Here is a 21,150-nt window from a genome sequence, read left to right on the forward strand (position 1 = left end):
TTTAGAATCCACTTTATCTGTAGAATGTTAGGACCTTTTTACTGGGTTTTAGACTTCTTTGGTTGTTTGAATCACTTTCTGTCCGTTGAAATTCTTCATAGTCTACAGCATGTACAATATTTTAAGAAACAAAATGGACACTTGCTGGATTTTATGAAGTATTTTCCTGCACAAGTTATCCAAGCCACAGGTGGGGGATCTCTCGTATTCACCACTGAGTACTGCTCTATCTTGGCTTTTTCCAGGGTGGCACAGAAGGATGAGGGGCAAGGCGCACTGGAGCCATAAAATGGCACACATCCCTGGGCCTGGGCAGCTCATAGCCACTATTACAGGCCAGTGGTTGGAGTAGCGGCCAAGGAGCAGCTGATGGCTGTCCAGTGCCCTGACTGCGTTTGTGAAGGATGAGTTCTTCCACCTCTAACCCTTGGGCAGTGTCAAGGTTCCTTCCCCACTCTGAACTCTAGGGTACAGATGTGGGGACCTGCATGAAAACCTCCTAAACTTACTTTTACCAGCTTAGGTTAAAACTTCCCCAAGGTACAAACTATTTTACCTTTTGCCCTTGGACTTCCACTGCCACCACTAAACGTCCGGGTTTATTTTTTTGAGAAAGAGTTGTTTGGAAACGTCTTTCCCCCAAAAATCCTCCCCAAAACCTTGCACCCCCCTGCCTGGGGAAGGCTTGATAAAAATCCTCACCAATTTGCATAGGTGACCACAGACCCAAACCCTTGGATCTTAAGAACAATGAAAAAAGCATTCAGTTTCTTACAAGAAAAATTTTAATCTAAGAAAAGGTAAAAAGAATCACCTCTGTAAAATCAGGATGGTAAATACCTTACAGGGTAATTAGATTCAAAACATAGAGAATCCCTCTAGGCAAAATCTTAAATTACAAGAAGGACACAAAGACAAGAATATTCATTCTATTCAGCACAATCTAATTTCTCAGCCATTTAAAGAAATCCTAATCTAACGCATATCTAGCTAGATTACTTACTAAATTCTAAGACTCCATTCCTGATCTGTCCCTGGCAAAAGCATCACACAGACAGACACAGACCCTTTGTTTCTCCCTCCCTCCAGCTTTGAAAGTATCTTGTCTCCTCATTGGTCATTGTGGTCAGGTGCCAGTGAGGTTATCCTAGCTTCTTAACCCTTTACAGGTGAAAGGATTTTTCCTCTGGCCAGGAGGGATTTTAAAGATGTTTACCCTTCGCTTTATATTTATGACAGGCAGGACCCTCTGTTTGTTTACTCAGGCTTCTTGTGAGGGATAGGAATTTTGCCCATGTAGGATTAAATTAAAACGAGTTCAGTGGGTGAAGCAGTAATTGAATATGTGCTCTGGTTTCATAGGTGAATTCTTTGCAAGCCCTAAAATGTGCACTGAAGTTATTAACACATAACAATATTTAGTTTTATCTGGTGAAAGGGTTTCAGCCATAGCTTATTAAAAAGTGGAGTTTTTCCTTGCATTTTTAATCACAGTGTTTTTCTTTTGTTTTTTTATTCTCACTACACTGTTTTCTCAACTAATCTTTTTTCTCTTAATAGGCCTCTTAGAGACTTTTCAGAATAACAATGGGCTACTTGATCAAATTCAAAAATGCCTAGAGGCTTATTTGGAGTCCAAGCGAGTTATTTTCCCCAGGTTAGTAAAAAGTCATTGCAAACAATCCGTGCAGTCTGCTGATTGACATCAATCGAAGGCATATATTTGATTTAATGTTATACTGTGTGCTACTAATACAAAAGGCAAGAATCTTTAAAATTAAATATAAAATTCTTCCAGATTGTACTGGTTTTAGCTAACATGAGAATGTTTTTTTAAATTTTTCTGTAAAATATATTGCATCTAAAGTACTTTTGTTTATCAAACAGGTTTTACTTTTTATCGAACGATGAACTCCTGGAAATCTTGGCCCAGACTCGCAATCCTCAAGCAGTTCAGCCTCATTTAAGAAAATGCTTTGATTCAATTGCTAAACTAGAGTTTGCCATGATGAGTCCATCTGAGGGAGAAGAAAAAGTTTTTACTAATGATATTTTAGCAATGTTGTCACCCGAGGGAGAGAGGGTAAGTAAATATTTTTATTACTCTTTCACTCTGTTTCCAGTAAATATACATTTTCCATATATACTGTACTTGAAAGGAAAAAGTTAGAAACACAACTTTTATAGATGAATAAAATACAGAATAGGCCAGATCCATCACTGCATTACTTCAGGTTTATAAGGCTACAGCTCCTTAGATTTTAGTGGTGTTACACTGGCATAAAAATGATAGAATCACAGGATTGGAAGGGACCTCGAGAGGTCATCTAGTCCAGTCCCCTGCACTCATGACAGGACTAAGTATTATCTAGACCATCCCTGACAGGTGTTTGCTAACCTGCTCTTAAAAATCTCCAATGATGGAGATTCCACAACCTTCCTAGGCAATGTATTCCAGTGCTTAGCCACCCTGACAGTTTTCTAATGTCCAACCTTAGCCACCCTTGCTGCAATTTAAGCCTTTGGCTTCCTGTCCTGTGGAGTAATACTCTGGTGAATCGGGCCTAGTATTTTTTTTTCTGTGCCATCAATGACCCTAGAAAACACCTGCAGTATGAACTTATAAACTCAGAGAAAATAGTATCTCCATGGTTAATACAGCTTTTGATTGTAGGTTGGCTTAGGGAAAGGACTTAAGGCCAGAGGAAATGTAGAAGACTGGCTTAGTAAAGTAGAAGAAGCCATGTTCGCTTCTCTTAGACGCCTGACTAAAGCTGCTATTGCTGATTATCAAACCAGAGTGAGAATGGAATGGGTTGTTGCTGGACACCCATCTCAGGTAAGCCACACTAATTTTTGTGTGATCTTTCTTGCCTACTGTGATAGAATACACCCCTGTGTTCACACCCTACACACTGTTGCAATAATGTTTGTACAAGGTGTGCCTTATGAGGAACCATTTGAAGACTTATAACTTGCTGATCAGTAATAGCATGATAAAATGTGTCTGGCAGCTTTATGCCTAAAGTTATAAGTTTCCCTGTTTGACGTTAAAAACCCATGTTCAGAGTCACGAAGCACCAAACTGGTCAAACATACCTGACTTGAAAAAGGAGAATATGCTTGTCTTAATTTGCGTTTAAGCAATAAACAGAGTCATCAAGCAGAAAGGGGGAAGGGAGAAAATAAGGAAAGCGTGCACAGGTGAAAAAGCCACACAGGGAACATCCTTCCTCTTGTAAATTGCCCGTCTCTTGGTTCTCAGCTGGAAATGATTTTCAAAGAGGGACTAAAAAAACTATAAAAAGGAAGGGCAAACACCCCAAGACAAGCTTTTCTGTCTCCCTGCCCACCTCTTTCTCTGCATCTGAGAAGACAAAGGAAACAGCCATTGGACTCTTTGGGAGGGGTCCTGACTCCATGAGTTTTGTCAGTATTGTTACTAGAAGCATGTGTTGAGAAATTTTGTTTAAATCTAATATAGTTCATTAAATTAGGCACTAGAAAGTGTTTTATCTTTTTCTTGTAACCATTTTTTATTTTTATGCCTCTTTATTTCTACTTACTTAAAATCTCTTTGTAGTTAATAAACTTGTTTTATTATTTTGTCTAATCCAGTGTGTTTAACTTAAAGTGTCTGGGCAACTCTAAAGTAATAAGCAGTTGTGTATTTCTTCCCTTAAAGGAATAATGGACTTAATATGTTTGGACTGTCCTTGGGGAAAATCCAGGACTGGGAGCATGTTGGGGTCACCCTGCAGTATAACCCAGGCTGGTAAAAGCCAGAGCATAACCCTAGTTACACACAGACACTCTGGGTGTGGCTTGCTTGCTGGATGGCTGTTTGTGAGTGGTCCAGGAGGGAGCTACTTCAGCAAGGCATTGTAAGGCACCCAAGGTTGCAGGGCAGGGGTGACACAGTCATCCACTGGTCTGCATAGCATCCTGATATGTCACACCTATCCACTTTTTGGGCTTGATCCAGCAAACATCTAAACATATGCTTAGTTTTAAGCCCATGATTTGTCCAATTTAAGCCCGTGCATGCTTGCAGGATCACGGCAGTGCTTATTTATGTGACCCCATCATTATTGTATCTGAGTTCCTACTCTGCCAACTTCTCTAAGACATATCGATGGTATTTTTATGTTTCTTTTCTACAGGTTGTCCTGACTGTTTCTCAGCTCATGTGGTGCTGTGATCTGACTCAGTGCTTAGAAGGAGAAGATCATGATCACTTACAAGCTTTAAATGACTTTGAAAAAATAAATTTTGATGTGAGTTTTGGCATCAAATGAATTTAACGTTTTGTTGTGCCATGCTTGAAAATTAGTTTTGAATTAATTTTTAAAAAGAAAGTAAAATTCTGCTAAATGGCTAAGTCTGTGTATCCAGTCATGTTGTGAACCAGCTGATGTTCACATGCCTTAGCCACCTCAGGGCTTACTCCACCAGGGGACTAGTAGTTTTAAGGTCAAGTATAGAGATTGTGGCTTCGGCTGAAATTGGTTGGGCTTGCTGCATGGAAGTTTGTTCATGTCTTCACAAGTCACAAGTTTGCTCAACATGACATCAAGAGCAGATGCTGGTTTTAGAAATGCTGTACTGCAGTCACTGTTAAACTTGCCAGGTTCCTCACACCAGTGTCACGGGGAGGTCAGTACTAGCTAGCGTCCTGCAATAGAGCTTTACAGAAGCAAGATCATGAAGGAGAATCTTTTGTAAACAGTAACTTGTTCTCCAACTGCATTGCCTCCATCGAGCCTCACTGACCCTTCATCCTTAACTTTGCTTTGGAGCCCATCTCCAAACAAGGCTTCTGGAGGCAGAAGAACTGAGGGATGGCTTAAGGGAATGGGCATTTATACCCTGCTTCTATGAAACGATGGCTTTGAGGGAATTGTGAGTGCTCATCTCTGCCAACGTTGCTCAAAAATGGTCTTTTGGCCATGTGAGTGGGGCTCAGCGTATGATTCGGGGGCTTTGCATAGGGTTTTTTCTGTGAGGGTTAGCCACAGTGGGTAGAGGTTTCAGTGTATAGTGGTCAAATGCTAAATGTCAATACTTTCAAGTTGGTGTTTGATAATATTTGGCTCCCCAATGGAGCTGATATTTAGGAAATATGGTAGTCAGCTTCCATGTCACCAGTCTGTTTGTTTGATTTTCTGTTATATCTTAAATAATTTTATATACTTTATTTGGTCTTAGAGTTGCTAAGTTTATATATATTTTTTCTTATCTGTATTGAGAACTGTTTGAAAGCAGTCAAAAATGGGAAAAAATGAATGCAAGCTTTTTTTAATGACCCTCAGATGTAAAACAACTATATTCTAAATAAGCACAATATCTCCAGAAGTGTGCAATTTTATTTCTTAAACTTTCATATATTAGTTAGAGACATAGCCTAGAGCTGTGCTAATTTGAACCTGCTGAAGACCCGACCACCTATTTTTAAAGTTCTGATATTTTCAGTGCATTGAGAAAATACTTTAACACTTTATTTATTTATTTATAGAGGTTAAATTCACTGGCTGGATTAGTCCATGGTATTCTTCCGAAATTACACAGAAATATTATAACAGCATTGATAACTATTGATGTACATGCAAGAGATATTGTTAGTGAACTTGTGGCAGAAAAGGTAAAGCAATTGTTTTTTCCAAAATAGCATTTTGTACAAAAATATCCAAGTACACTGCTTTGAATCACATTATTCAAAAATGCATTGTGTATTATCTCTGTAGGTGGACACTGTTGACAATTTTGAATGGCAAAGACAACTACGTTATTATTGGGATCTTGATCTGGATAACTGTGTTGCTAGGATGGCTTTATCCCAGTATACTTATGGCTATGAATACCTAGGAGCATGTCCAAGATTGGTGATAACCCCACTGACTGTATGTATTTACTTATACTCTTTATCATTATTTAGCTAGAGGTTTGTTGCGTTAGAAGTATTAGTAGTGAATAACCAATAGATAGGTAGTTGATATTTAGAAATCTTTTAGTATGGGATTAACGTGTAGCACTGTACAAAACAGAGGCTTATGCTCCTTCATAGTGTTACCTCTTTGCAGCAAGATGCAACTAAAGTGCACTGGAAGGTAACAGCCTGTTACTATTACCAGTTACACCTTTGGTGAAAAGACAAAATGTTCATCTATACCTATGCAAAGGTGTCCAATTCAGCCAATATTCAACATATCAGGGCATTTTCTATTACATGGAAAATTCAGGAATATTTATGGACAGGCTTTGAACTGAGGTTTTTGGCTGCAGTGAACTATCCAAATTGACATATTGGAAAATCAGGCTCATGTGCAATAAGGAATGTAATAAAGTTGGGCAATGGAAGTTTTACCAGAATGAGGACTTCAGAATTTAGCCCACTGTATGCTAATATACTGAGCTATACTTTTTAATGGTGCATGTTGGACAGTTTGTGCTGATTTAAATATATTAGAGCAGATCTTCAGATGGTGTAAATTGTCATAGCTCCATGGGAAACTCCAAGTAAGGATCTGCTCCATACTATTTGCTATCACCTTATACATAGAGTGTTTGTAAATATGTCAGCAGGCTTATGAAGTGTTTTAAAACAAATCAGAAAAAGTGAAAAGTAGCAGAAGCTTTGGCAAATACCTACTCTTCCATATGTAACAATACTGTATGAATCTCATCAGGATCGCTGCTACCTTTGCCTTATGGGAGCTTTGCAGCTTGACCTAGGTGGAGCTCCTGCTGGACCTGCTGGAACTGGTAAAACAGAGACTACTAAAGACCTTGCCAAAGCACTTGCCATCCAGTGTGTTGTGTTTAACTGCTCTGATGGTTTGGATTACAAGGTATGAGAAGTAAATGTATTAATATGAGCAATCTCAATGCAGTCAGTGGGATTGCACAGACAAAACTCAATGCTCCATTTGTCCCTGTGAAGTTACTTTTCTGCAGTCACATAGGAAATGAACAGTAGAGCTGGGAGCAGAAACCAGAGCTCTTGGATTTGTAGTCATGTGTCTTAATCACTAAGCCAGTCTTCCTTTTGTTTAGCTATACTACAGTATAAAGAGGATCAATGTGCCCAGCCTTTATAGAATCTCCCCATAGAAATGGTGCTGTAATTTTGCCCTACCACAGAATTTTCTCTTTGCGTTATGAGAAAGGAGAGGGGAGAGTGATGAAAAGAAAAAAAGAAATGACACATTAAAATTAATAAAAAAATCTTAATTATCATTAGGAAAGAGTGAGGAAGTCAGGGAAGTTTTTAAGAAACTAGAATTATATAGATACAGAAACACATCGGCTGCAAGCATTTTGGATGTTTAAAAAGGCAAGTTTTTGGAAGATGTGTCCATAATAACAAGTTTCCCTATTCTTTTGAACTGCATTTAAAAATCTTATCTTGAGCTAGATTCTCTTTTTTGCCAAGATGCACTCAGTTTGTAGGGGCTGGTGGTATCATACTGCCCCAGCCCTGGTCCTGACATAAACCTGTTCTAACATGTTCCTTAAGGGACCATTCACTAACTGACACTTGCCATAGGGGAGTGGATTCCATTCCATCCCCTCCCTACCCATTTGCCTTATCACACCCACTGCCTCCCCTCACAAGCCCCTGTGCCAGTTTGACTAGGCTCGTGTAGGAGCTGGCTCCACCAGTTTTATACCCCTTTGGAATTGCTTTCTGCTGTGACAGGTTTCAGAGTAGCAGCCGTGTTAGTCTATATGGGCAAAAAGAAAAGGAGGACTTGTGGCACCTTAGAGACTAACAAATTTATTTGAGCATAAGCTTTCGTGAGCTACAGCTCACTTCATTGGATGCATTCAGTGGAAAATACAGTGGGGAGATTTATATACACAGAAAACATGAAACAATGGGTATTACCATACACACTGTAACGAGAGTGATCAGGTTAGGTGAGCTATTGTATGGTAACACCCATTGTTTCATGTTCTCTGTGTATATAAATCTCCCCACTGTATTTTCCACTGAATGCATCCGATGAAGTGAGCTGTAGCTCACGAAAGCTTATGCTCAAATAAATTTGTTAGTCTCTAAATTGCGACAAGTCCTCCTTTTCTTTCTGCTGTGGAAATTCTCAGCAGTGGCCAGATCATGTTTCCTTGTACCTACTGAGCAGTGTAAAGGGATGGAACTGGGACTGCAAATCTGGGCACTTTTACTGAGAATTTTGTAGGTCAGCATTTAAATTCTCAATTATGAGCTGATTTGATTGTACTAATTTTATAAGAAAACAGTGTAGAACAGAGTTCAGGGAAGGTTTTGGATTTCACAAATCATGTGACATCTTTTTAGAGACATGGACTTTTTTCATACTATTAATTGTAATAAAGACATTTTTCTAAGAAAGCATTTTAATATACAACATGTTGCAATAAAATAGTTTTTTAAGAGATTCTATTTTCTTTTCCCATGGGTGTATAATTCTCCTGTGGTGAGATCTGGTGTAGATACTCTCTGATGTCAGCTTTCCCTTGACATTTATTTCTATTTTCAAAGCCCAATTTTCTTTTTCTCTTCTATTTAAAGGATTGAGAACCCTTGTTTTAGTGCCTCTCTCTCTCTCTCTCTCTTTGCTCCTTAATCGTCTTTATTTTTTTTAGTTCAAAATTAGCCCACATGATGAAAGTATCTTGAAGTGATTTACTACATAAAGCTGATCAAAAGCAAGTATGCATAAAAATATGGCTTACAAGTTGATTGGAATCATTCTGGGGGTTTTACTATAAACATTCTATTCTGCGCCTTGTGCGTATGCATCTTTAATTACAGAATAACATGCTGTTTGTTCCCAGGACCCCTGCCTCATTCAGTGGTCAGGATGCATGTTCCAGTCAGAATGGGGGCCCCTATGGTGCTGTACACTGTATAAATAAGCCAGTTTTTCTTTCTTCCACAAAGTGACATTTCTTCTTCCTCTCCATTTCTCTCAAACTGGATTAACTAGCTTCATAGCTTTTGAAGAACTTGAGACATGTCAGTGCAGTGTTAAGCTAAGACTGTGCTATGATTTCAGATGATGGGACGATTCTTCAGTGGTTTGGCCCAGTCTGGAGCATGGTGCTGCTTTGATGAATTTAACCGAATTGATATTGAAGTTCTGTCTGTGATTGCTCAGCAGCTGATTACTATTAGGAATGCTAAAGCTGCAAAGGTAATATCTTTTTTTTTAATAGATATTAAAACAGACATAGTGTTTTATGTACATTTTTAATGAATGTCCTGCTAGTGAAGAGTTCTACACTGACAACACTGAGATCTTAAATCCTTTATTTAAAGACAGTATAGGTACAGCACGGACTGCAGCAATATAAGCTTCTCCAAAAATGTGTCATAACCCTGACCTAGTGAGGTCACTTGTAAGGGTCCGAAGGTAGTTGAGTCTCCATTCTCCACGTCCAGTCAGTCCTTATCCTTTATTATGAGATTTCCAGCACGGGTGCTAAACAATGCCAACTATGGGCCTGACCGAGCAAAGACTTGTTACTGTGCATATCTTTACTCTTGCATGTAGACCCATTGAAGTCAGTGGGATTACATACTGGAGAAAAGATACACAATAGTCACTGTTTACAGAATTGGGTCTGCGATGGCATATTTCATGATGTTGAATTAAAATCACCAACTCATATGACAACAGGAGTGGTCCTCCATTATCAATTTTATTTAATGTTCGGATATTAAACTTTTAGATTCTTCAGATTCTTATTTTTCAGGAAAATGTATTTAAATCTTTATTTTTTAGTGTTTATTAAAGTGGATTATTGTTCAAAAGCTTTTCCCAGCACAACTCTGTGGATGTTAATTAATTCTGACCTGTAACACTTACGCTATTTTCACTTAATTTCAGTGCCCAATAGAGACCATCAGATTAATTTCAGTTGAATTCTATAAAACAAATCCATCTAATTTCTTGCCTAATTTAGTGTTTGTAAGTACTTTTCTTTCATGCACACTTCTTAATCACAGAATATTAAACATTCTTGCCTTCTGCCATTTTTAAGCTCCTCTCTAAATCATAGAATCATAGAATCATAGAATATCAGGGTTGGAAGGGACCCCAGAAGGTCATCTAGTCCAACCCCCTGCTCAAAGCAGGACCAAGTCCCAGTTAAATCATCCCAGCCAGGGCTTTGTCAAGCCTGACCTTAAAAACCTCTAAGGAAGGAGATTCTACCACCTCCCTAGGTAACGCATTCCAGTGTTTCACCACCCTCTTAGTGAAAAAGTTTTTCCTAATATCCAATCTAAACCTCCCCCATTGCAACTTGAGACCATTACTCCTCGTTCTGTCATCTGCTACCATTGAGAACAGTCTAGAGCCATCCTCTTTGAAACCCCCTTTCAGGTAGTTGAAAGCAGCTATCAAATCCCCCCTCATTCTTCTCTTCTGCAGACTAAACAATCCCAGCTCCCTCAGCCTCTCCTCATAAGTCATGTGCTCTAGACCCCTAATCATTTTTGTTGCCCTTCGCTGTACTCTTTCCAATTTATCCACATCCTTCCTGTAGTGTGGGGCCCAAAACTGGACACAGTACTCCAGATGAGGCCTCACCAGTGTCGAATAGAGGGGAACGATCACGTCCCTCGATCTGCTCGCTATGCCCCTACTTATACATCCCAAAATGCCATTGGCCTTCTTGGCAACAAGGGCACACTGCTGACTCATATCCAGCTTCTCGTCCACTGTCACCCCTAGGTCCTTTTCCGCAGAACTGCTGCCGAGCCATTCGGTCCCTAGTCTGTAGCGGTGCATTGGATTCTTCCATCCTAAGTGCAGGACCCTGCACTTATCCTTATTGAACCTCATTAGATTTCTTTTGGCCCAATCCTCCAATTTGTCTAGGTCCTTCTGTATCCTATCCCTCCCCTCCAGCGTATCTACCACTCCTCCCAGTTTAGTATCATCCGCAAATTTGCTGAGAGTGCAATCCACACCATCCTCCAGGTCATTTATGAAGATATTGAACAAAACGGGCCCCAGGACCGACCCCTGGGGCACTCCACTTGACACCGGCTGCCAACTAGACATGGAGCCATTGATCACTACCCGTTGAGCCCGACAATCTAGCCAGCTTTCTACCCACCTTATAGTGCATTCATCCAGCCCATACTTCCTTAACTTGCTGACAAGAATGCTGTGGGAGACCGTGTCAAAAGCTTTGCTAAAGTCAAGAAACAATACATCCACTGCTTTCCCTTCATCCACAGAACCAGTAATCTCATCATAAAAGGCGATTAGATTAGTCAGGCATGACCTTCCCTTGGTGAATCCATGCTGACTGTTCCTGATCACTTTCCTCTCCTCTAAGTGCTTCAGGATTGATTCTTTGAGGACCTGCTCCATGATTTTTCCAGGGACTGAGGTGAGGCTGACCGGCCTGTAGTTCCCAGGATCCTCCTTCTTCCCTTTTTTAAAGATGGGCACTACATTAGCCTTTTTCCAGTCATCCGGGACTTCCCCCGTTCGCCACGAGTTTTCAAAGATAATGGCCAAGGGCTCTGCAATCACAGCCGCCAATTCCTTCAGCACTCTCGGATGCAATTCGTCCGGCCCCATGGACTTGTGCACGTCCAGCTTTTCTAAATAGTCCCTAACCACCTCTATCTCTACAGAGGGCTGGCCATCTCTTCCCCGTTTTGTGTTGCCCAGCACAGCAGTCTGGGAGCTGACCTTGTTAGTGAAAACAGAGGCAAAAAAAGCATTGAGTACATTAGCTTTTTCCACATCCTCTGTCACTAGCTTGCCTCCCTCATTCAGTAAGGGGCCCACACTTTCCTTGGCTTTCTTCTTGTTGCCAACATACCTGAAGAAACCCTTCTTGTTACTCTTGACATCTCTTGCTAGCTGCAGCTCCAGGTGCGATTTGGCCCTCCTGATATCTTTCCTACATGCCCGAGCAATATTTTTATACTCTTCCCTGGTCATATGTCCAACCTTCCACTTCTTGTAAGCTTCTTTTTTATGTTTAAGATCCGCTAGGATTTCACCATTAAGCCAAGCTGGTCGCCTGCCATATTTACTATTCTTTCGACTCATCGGGATGGTTTGTCCCTGTAACCTCAACAGGGATTCCTTGAAATACAGCCAGCTCTCCTGGACTCCCTTCCCTTTCATGTTAGTCCCCCAGGGGATCCTGGCCATCTGTTCCCTGAGGGAGTCAAAGTCTGCTTTCCTGAAGTCCAGGGTCCGTATCCTGCTGCTTACCTTTCTTCCCTGCGTCAGGATCCTGAACTCAACCAACTCATGGTCACTGCCTCCCAGATTCCCATCCACTTTTGCTTCCCCCACTAATTCTACCCGGTTTGTGAGCAGCAGGTCAAGAAAAGCGCTCCCCCTAGTTGGCTCCCCTAGCACTTGCACCAGGAAATTGTCCCCTACGCTTTCCAAAAACTTCCTGGATTGTCTATGCACCGCTGTATTGCTCTCCCAGCAGATATCAGGAAAATTAAAGTCACCCATGAGAATCAGGGCATGCGATCTAGTAGCTTCCGTGAGTTGCCGGAAGAAAGCCTCATCCACCTCATCCCCCTGGTCCGGTGGTCTATAGCAGACTCCCACCATGACATCACTCTTGTTGCACACACTTCTAAACTTAATCCAGAGACACTCAGGTTTTTCCACAGTTTCGTACCGGAGCTCTGAGCAGTCATACTGCTCCCTTACAGACAGTGCTACTCCCCCACCTTTTCTGCCCTGCCTGTCCTTCCTGAACAGTTTATAACCATCCATGACTGTACTCCAGTCATGTGAGTTATCCCACCAAGTCTCTGTTATTCCAATCACGTCATAATTCCTTGACATCACCAGGACCTCCAGTTCTCCCTGCTTGTTTCCAAGGCTTTGTGCATTTGTATATAAGCACTTGAGATAACCTGTTGATCGCCCCTCATTCCCAGTCTGAGGCAGGAGCCCTCCCCTCACAGACCTTCCTGCCTGTGCTTCCTCCTGGTATCCCGCTTTCCCACTTACCTCAGGGCTTTGGTCTCCTTCCCCCGGTGAACCTAGTTTAAAGCCCTCCTCACTAGGTAGAGTCTGATAAATTATTACTTAATTTAATTCCATTCCCGAACATTCCAGTCTGTGTCCCTCCGTGTATCATCATACCAAATGAAGGATATGTATGTACACAGCAACTAAGATAATGCCTGGCTCCATTCTGAATTATGTAAAAGTATTAGGGGAGTTGGATTTATTCACAGTGGAAAAGCGTAGATCTTGAGGTGACCTACCATTAATGGAAATTTCGAAATTCCAGAGAAATTAGCAAAATTGGGAGAGATCAATTGTTCACATTGGTGATGGATTCCAATACTAGGAGTCTGCTACACATTTGGAAACTTAATCACGACTGTTGTTGAAAGATATAATGGCTAATAACATCTTACATATCTACAGGCCTAAATCTTCTGGCTCAAACAAGAGCTGTGCACCCAGCATGATTTGATGTGTGGGGTGGGGCAGAGTACAGAGACCACACCTTCACAGTGGCCCCCACAGCAGGCCTGCAGATGAGAGAATATGGGGAAGAGGCTGTTGAATTTCATCTACCTGAATCCATTGTTGTAACCCCACTGTGTTGGGGCTGCATAGCAGATCATGGATGATATTGCAGCCCTGAAGCTGATGGATGTGATGGGGGTCTTTGTGGCTTTCCTTGCATCTTACCCCCAATTAGAAAGGCCTCCAACCCTTCACTGTTTAACTTCCCTACCTAGAGCTAAGGAAAAGACCAGGTAAATGGGCTGTAGGTTTGGCCCATCGGGCTTTTCATTTAGAGAGATCACAAAGCACTTTATTGTACCTCTCCCTGGATCCTGTCCTACACAGAAAGCATCCAATGGCATTATTACTCCACTTCCCAGGAAGCAGGAAGATAAACGCGATCCACCTCTGCTTCATCTCAGCTCTCCTAATTGAGGGCTGGCTTTTATCTTTTATTCTTATTCAGCCTTCCTCCACAGAGTGCAGATCTTCAGTTCTTAGGGTCAGGTTCACTATGCACTGAAGACTTTCAGAAACCTGATTTCGCAACAGGTCGTCCTGATTCAGATGGACAATCAGGTCACTGTGTTCTAAAGCAACAAGCAGTGAGGCAATATGCCCCCAATGTCTTGGAATTCTTAGTAGAGAAGGAGGGGGCTCTGTCTTACAAAATGTTCCTGGTCACCACTTACCTGACGGCAGAGGACTAGGAATCTCACCAGACTAATGCAACCTCTTAAAAAACTCAGTGCCTCTGTCAGCATTTTCAGTTGGTTAGAAATTGTTAGAAATTCTAGCTTTGTTTATTTTATGTATGGAAGCTGTTTCTTTTATTCATTTTTATTAGTTCCAACACCTCAGTGTGGGCTCATGGATCCTACGATGGATCCAAAGGGGAAGAGGTGAAGATTTAAGAGATGTGTCTCTTGCTCTGCTGAATTCCCCTCTTCAGATGCCCATAGGTGGTGTCTGGCTTAGCTGGGGAAAGAACACTCTCCTTCATGGTGCATGAGCAGCAGCAACTTCACCCCAGGAGCTCTCAAGGAGATCAGAGCCAGCTTCAAGTCTTGCTAATTCAGCAGGCTCTGGGGACAAACCTCTGGTTCCATAACTGCTGGTTCAGTGAGAACTGAGAGGCCTGCATTGGTCATTAGTCCCTCAGGAAATAAAAAGCAGCCTCAGATCCCACTGAAGGTACCGTCCTCAGTGTCTGAACTGAAAACAAAATGTCCAATACTGAAGGATCCTAAACCAGCAAATCCTAATTCTAGACATGTGGAACCTCAGAGGTGTCTTCCTCTGTTAGCAGAGCCAACGGTTTGTGGAAAAGCCTTGCTTTATAACCAGAAATTCCACAAAGCTTTCTGCTGTACTCATGAGAATTTCATATTTATTTCTGATTGTTTCACATTTAAAACCAGGTGTGAAGCCAGTAGTTACATTTTGGTTTTTCAAAAGCTTAGAAAGAAAAATGCATTATCCAAGTGTATTCATACTCAGATATAAATGCAAATCACAATTCACTATCTGTAATCTGTCCCTTCAAAAAAAAGTCCTAATTTTTTAAAAAAGAATGTGTGATTTTATATTTTGTAGAAATTTAGTATAAAGTATATTGATATTTCACTTTCTTTTAAACAGCTCTCTCGATTTATGTTTGAGGGACGTGAAATAAAGTTGGTTATGACCTGTGTGGCATTCATCACAATGAATCCTGGCTATGCTGGACGAACAGAGCTACCTGACAATCTAAAAGCTCTCTTCAGACCCTTTGCAATGATGGTTCCAAATTATGCCTTGATTGCTGAGGTACCTGTAAATATAGGGATTGTCATTTGACCTCTGGTATGCAGGATGTCAGACCAGATAATCACAATGATCCCTTTTGTCCTTAATCTATTAATCTATAATATATATGATAAACATGTTGCAAGTGTTTATTTGAGGGCAGTGTTACTGTTTAATAGTAATGAACCACAATATTATCATGAGTGTCTGTCTATTCTCGATCTCCCTGGAGTCTTCTCAAATATGCCATTAATGAAGGTATGCTTGTGCATAGATCTCTTTGTAAACTATTTCCTGGAAAGTTGGAGTTCCTTCATAAATCCACTTAGTTAATCCCGCACAGCATTCTTCTGTTTGGACATGAAATATATTATGTCCGTAATTTAAAATATTTGCTATACTTTATTACATAGTCTTAAGTGTGAGTCTTTTGATCCTTTAGGGCTAGACTATGCAACCCTTCCCTACACTGGTGAGTATTTACTCACACAAGTATTCCCATTAAAGTAAATGGATCTATTAGTAAATTGTCACCACTGTAAGGCTTGCAGAGCTAGCCCTTAATATTTTCCCAAAGTAAATTGATTTAATGCTTTATTTCCTGTAGACAGGAGAAGATTGCATACCCGAGAGTGTTTGTAAAAAAACTATAGTTAAAATAAATTAATGCAAAATTATATTAATATACATACATTCAGTGCCAGTTGAAGACAATGTGAGAGCAGCACCGAGTCCCTAGAAATAAAAAATTCCAGTATTTAATAAAAAATGTAGACGTATCTTGTTTACATTAGGTGATTCTGTATTCTGAAGGATTTCAATCTAGTAAAATTCTTGCAAGGAAGATGACTCAAATGTACAAACTTTGTAGCGAGCAGCTTTCTCAACAAGACCATTATGACTTTGGAATGAGAGCAGTCAAATCTGTATTAGTCATGGCTGGGTAAGTATCCTCATACTGTGTGAGCTATAACAATAGTATGAATATAATTTACTTAGAAATATTAACTGTTTTATGTTTTAAATCATGTTTGTGTTGAGAAAAATTCCTTCTGTAATTACCACTATTGTAAATGAAATGTGGATGATCACTGCATGATTTTTACACAATACGTTTATACATTAGTGTAATACATGAAAATAGAGAAATTATTTGGTTATAGGGACAATGTAGCCTGGGAGCATAAGGCAGTATATGTATTATTGCATACATTCTGACTATCTTCATCAGAAATATCTGAAAATAGCTTATTAAACATACGAATTTCAAAAGCTCTACACTTTTTTCTACATTCTAAAAGGAAGACACATTTAGAGGTCCAAAAAAACCCCCCAAAACCAAACCCTATTAGTAACCTCTGAAGATAAGTAATAAGCTTGCATGGAACTCGCTGTAGTCTTTCTGGATACACTTATTTCTGTTGGTGATGTGATTGGCTAAGATTTTTTCCAGACTCCAGTATTACTGAATACTGAGGAATAAATAATAGAAACATGGTGAGTAGTCAAAAGTTGGAGTTCAGATATAATAAGTGGATTTTTGAATTAACACAAAATTTTATCTGGACAGTGTAAGTGAAATGTACTAGAATTCTTAGGGAGTCCTTTTGTGAGAGATTATTTACACAAGTTCACCTACAGTATCCATGAATAATAGTCGGTATAAAAATAGATTGAGTGAAACTGTGACATCTTGTTTGCTTTTTATTAAAATTCAGGTCACTAAAAAGAGAGAACCCAGATCTGAATGAGGAAGTGGTATTAATAAGGGCTTTACGAGATTCTAACCTACCGAAATTTCTTGCAGATGATGCTCTTCTGTTCAGGTAATTTTCAATAATACTAGTTTGTTTTCTTCATCTAATCATATCACATTTATGTTGCCATAGTGAAACAGAAGACCCAACTTTCTAAGTGTAGTTTAATTTGTATTTTAGGTGGAGACTGTTGCACTTAATGTCTAACACAGTGGTTCTCAACCTAGTACTATTGTGTTATGTGGGCCGCATCCACACAAGATCTACCAAAAAAAAGGCTTAGTATTTGTTATAGGACAGCAATATGATTCAAATCAGTACAGTACCTTTCATTTCAACACTGGCAAACGTCTACCAAGTGCATTTTTAATTAGCAAAATAAGTCAAAACATTAACTGTTAAAATTAATTAATTTACTGTAAGGGTGGCATGGAATGGTGTATTGCCACCCTCACTTCCATACTGCTGCTGGCAGCGCAGTTGAGCACCTGGAGAGCACAGCTCTGGAGCCTGCCTGCACAGATAACGAGCCCTGCCTGGTGCGGGGCACCCCTCCCAGCCAGGGACTGCCTGCCATACACCCAATCCCCACCCAGGGACTGTTCCCCATGCACCCAACCCCCGTGGGACTGTCTACCCCAGCATCCAGACCCCCGCTCCTCCAACACTGAGCTGGCACACATGCCTGCCCTGCAGAGATAGGGTGGCCTGTCCAGGGCAGAATGCCACCCCCAGGGATTACCCCCTTCAGCATCCAGTCCCTCACCCAGGGACTGCCCTCCATATACTCAGCCCTCCCAAGGACTGCCCCACAACATCAACCTCCCCATCCAGGGACTGTGCCCCAGTATCTAGCCCCACATCCAGGGACTGCCCCCAGCTACCAGTCCCCTCACTTAGAATCTGTCCCCCATGTACTGGATGCAGCTCCCTCCCTAGCCCCCTGCACTCCTCTCCATGCCCCCTGTGGCACTAGGCCCCTGCACCCCCTTCCCCATGCCTGCTGGTCTCCTACTTCAGCTGCATGGAGCTAAGACATGCAGCCCACCCTGCCCACCTGCCACTGCGGTCCTAGTGCCAGAAGCCTACTTCAGCCGGGGTCACTGAACCCATGATCCTACGAGGTGGGGGTGGGGGCTGACGCTGGATCCGATCCTGTGCTACCCCATTTTTTCACACACACCCACCTGCTGGGTGTTTAAAGTTAAGCACCTAAATCCCTATATTGGCACCTCAATAAAGCCCCAATTCAGGAAAGCACTTAAGCATGTGCCTAAGTGCTTTGCCTAAGAGAGGCCTGGTTTGTTTGTTGGTTGGTTTGTTTGTTTGTTTGTTTAAGTGCTGAGCACCTGTAGCTTCCATTGACACCAGTGGGGGCTGCAGGTTTGCATTGACATCAGTGGGGGCTGCAGGTTCTCAGCACCTCTGAAAATTGGGTCACTAGTTCAGGTACCTAAATATAGGTTTAAGTTCTTAACTGTAGGTACCCACATTTGAAAATGTTGGTTTAGGCCCTGGATTAGTCATTGTAGCACATTAGGTGATAGCTATATACAAGAGCTGCCCAAGTGAAAACAACAACAAACTAGAATGGATATGGAGGGGAGGGATAGCTCAGTGGTTTGAGCATTGGCCTGTTAAACCCAGGGTTGTGAGTTCTCTGAGGGGGCCATTTAGGGATCTGGGGCAAAAAATTGGGGATTGGTCCTGCTTTGAGCAGGGGTTTGAACTAGATGACCTCCTGAGGTCCCTTCCAACCCTGATATTCTAGGATTCATATGGAGTACTTCAGTAAGAAAATTTGAGCAGGGGTTTGAACTAGATGACCTCCTGAGGTCCCTTCCAACCCTGATATTCTAGGATTCATATGGAGTACTTCAGTAAGAAAATGGATGTTTCTAAATATATAATCCATATAATTTTTGGTTAGTTTAATGTAATTAACAAAAATAAAAAGTGACTTTTTTTTCTTTTTGTCTCTGAGCTAAGACATGCAGCCCACCCTGCCCACCTGCCACTGCGGTCCTAGTGCCAGAAGCCTACTTCAGCCGGGGTCTATTTGAAGCTAGTATGGTTCATAAAGTCATACACCTCTATGAAACCATGTTAGTATCATATGGAGTACTTCAGTAAGAAAATGGATGTTTCTAAATATATAATCCATATAATTTTTGGTTAGTTTAATGTAGGATTCATATGGAGTACTTCAGTAAGAAAATTTGAGCAGGGGTTTGAACTAGATGGCTTGCAAAAGGATTGCAGCCTGAAGCTAGTATGGTTCATAAAGTCATACACCTCTATGAAACCATGTTAGTAAGGCATGGTGTTATGCTTGTTGGGGTTGGAAGGGACCTCAGGAGGTCATCTAGTTCAAACCCCTGCTCAAATTTTCTTACTGAAGTAAACTGTAGTTTTTCCACCTCCTGTTGGCCCAACAAGCATAACACCATGCCTTACTAACATGGTTTCATAGAGGTGTAACTCCATATGAATCCTAGAATATCAGGGTTGGAAGGGACCTCAGGAGGTCATCTAGTTCAAACCCCTGCTCAAATTTTCTTACTGAAGTACTCCATATGAATCCTAGAATATCAGGGTTTAACACCATGCCTTACTAACATGGTTTCATAGAGGTGTATGACTTTATGAACCATACTAGCTTCAGGCTGCAATCCTTTTGCAAGCATGACATCTATAATTGTTGATTGTAGTATCCCATAGTTTGTTGTGAGTTCTCTGAGGGGGCCATTTAGGGATCTGGGGCAAAAAATTGGGGATTGGTCCTGCTTTGAGCAGGGGTTTGAACTAGATGACCTCCTGAGGTCCCTTCCAACCCTGATATTCTAGGATTCATATGGAGTACTTCAGTAAGAAAATGGATGTTTCTAAATATATAATCCATATAATTTTTGGTTAGTTTAATGTAATTAACAAAAATAAAAAGTGACTTTTTTTTCTTTTTGTCTCTGACAGTGGGATTATTTCTGATCTTTTCCCAGGAGTCATAATCCCAGAACATGACTATGGGATACTACAATCAACAATTATAGATGTCATGCTTGCAAAAGGATTGCAGCCTGAAGCTAGTATGGTTCATAAAGTCATACACCTCTATGAAACCATGTTAGTAAGGCATGGTGTTATGCTTGTTGGGCCAACAGGAGGTGGAAAAACTACAGTTTACCAAATTTTGGCACAGTCTTTAGGAGTTTTACATGGGGCTGGTGAGGAAAACCCTTTTTACCAGCCTGTTAAAACCTATATTCTGAACCCCAAATCAATTACCATGGGTGAATTGTATGGTGAAGTTAATAATTTAACTCTGGAGTGGAAAGATGGCTTGATGGGTCTTAGTGTTCGAGCAGCTGTTAATGACACAACTGAAGACCACAAGTGGATCATCAGTGACGGGCCAGTGGATGCACTGTGGATTGAAAACTTGAACACTGTTTTGGATGATAACAAGATGCTTTGCTTGGCAAACAGTGAAAGAATCAAACTCACACCCTCTATCCATATGGTGTTTGAGGTACTATAATTTCTTAGAATTTAATATTCATTGTGATATTCCTGGTTTGCTTCACTTAATTTAGGGACTATATTGATCTGCAGCTGAATTTATCATAGAATATTAGGGTTGGAAGAAACCTCAGGAGGTCGTCTAGTCCAATCCCCTGCTCAAAGCAGGACCAACACCAACTAAATCATCCCAGCCAGGGCTTTGTCAAGCTGGGCCTTAAAAACCTCTAAGGATGGAGATTCCACCACCTCCCTAGGTAACCCATTCCAGTGCTTCACCACCCTCCTAGTGAAATAGTTTTTCCTAATATCCAACCTAGACCTCCTCACTGCAACTTGCTCCTTGTTCTGTCATCTGCCACCACTGAGAACAGCCTAGCTCCATCCTCTTTGGAACCCCCCTTCAGGTAATTGAAGGGTGCTATCAAATCCCCCCTCACTCTTCTCTTCTGCAGACTAAACAAGCCCAGTTCCCTCAGCCTCTACCAATAAGTCATGTGCCCCAGCCCCTAATTGTTTTCGTTGCCCTCTGCTGGACTCTCTCTCCAATTTGTCCACATCCTTTTTGTAGTGGG

General features: G+C 41.1%; 1 protein-coding gene across 1 annotated transcript in view; it reads left to right on the forward strand.

Moving 5' to 3' along the window:
- Window positions 1-21,150, forward strand: part of DNAH6 (dynein axonemal heavy chain 6) — a 190,118-nt gene that overhangs the window by 40,017 nt on the left and 128,951 nt on the right. The window contains exons 23-34 of the mRNA XM_043514942.1: window positions 1,561-1,657; window positions 1,888-2,083; window positions 2,675-2,839; window positions 4,164-4,277; window positions 5,516-5,641; window positions 5,745-5,900; window positions 6,687-6,848; window positions 9,042-9,179; window positions 15,153-15,320; window positions 16,094-16,242; window positions 17,018-17,125; window positions 20,030-20,585. Coding sequence (XP_043370877.1) covers window positions 1,561-1,657; window positions 1,888-2,083; window positions 2,675-2,839; window positions 4,164-4,277; window positions 5,516-5,641; window positions 5,745-5,900; window positions 6,687-6,848; window positions 9,042-9,179; window positions 15,153-15,320; window positions 16,094-16,242; window positions 17,018-17,125; window positions 20,030-20,585 — 2,135 coding nt within the window. The remainder of the gene's footprint in view (window positions 1-1,560; window positions 1,658-1,887; window positions 2,084-2,674; window positions 2,840-4,163; window positions 4,278-5,515; window positions 5,642-5,744; window positions 5,901-6,686; window positions 6,849-9,041; window positions 9,180-15,152; window positions 15,321-16,093; window positions 16,243-17,017; window positions 17,126-20,029; window positions 20,586-21,150) is intronic.

The sequence above is a fragment of the Dermochelys coriacea genome, chromosome 5, assembly GCF_009764565.3.
Source record: "Dermochelys coriacea isolate rDerCor1 chromosome 5, rDerCor1.pri.v4, whole genome shotgun sequence".
NCBI classification, from domain to species: Eukaryota; Metazoa; Chordata; order Testudines; family Dermochelyidae; genus Dermochelys; species Dermochelys coriacea.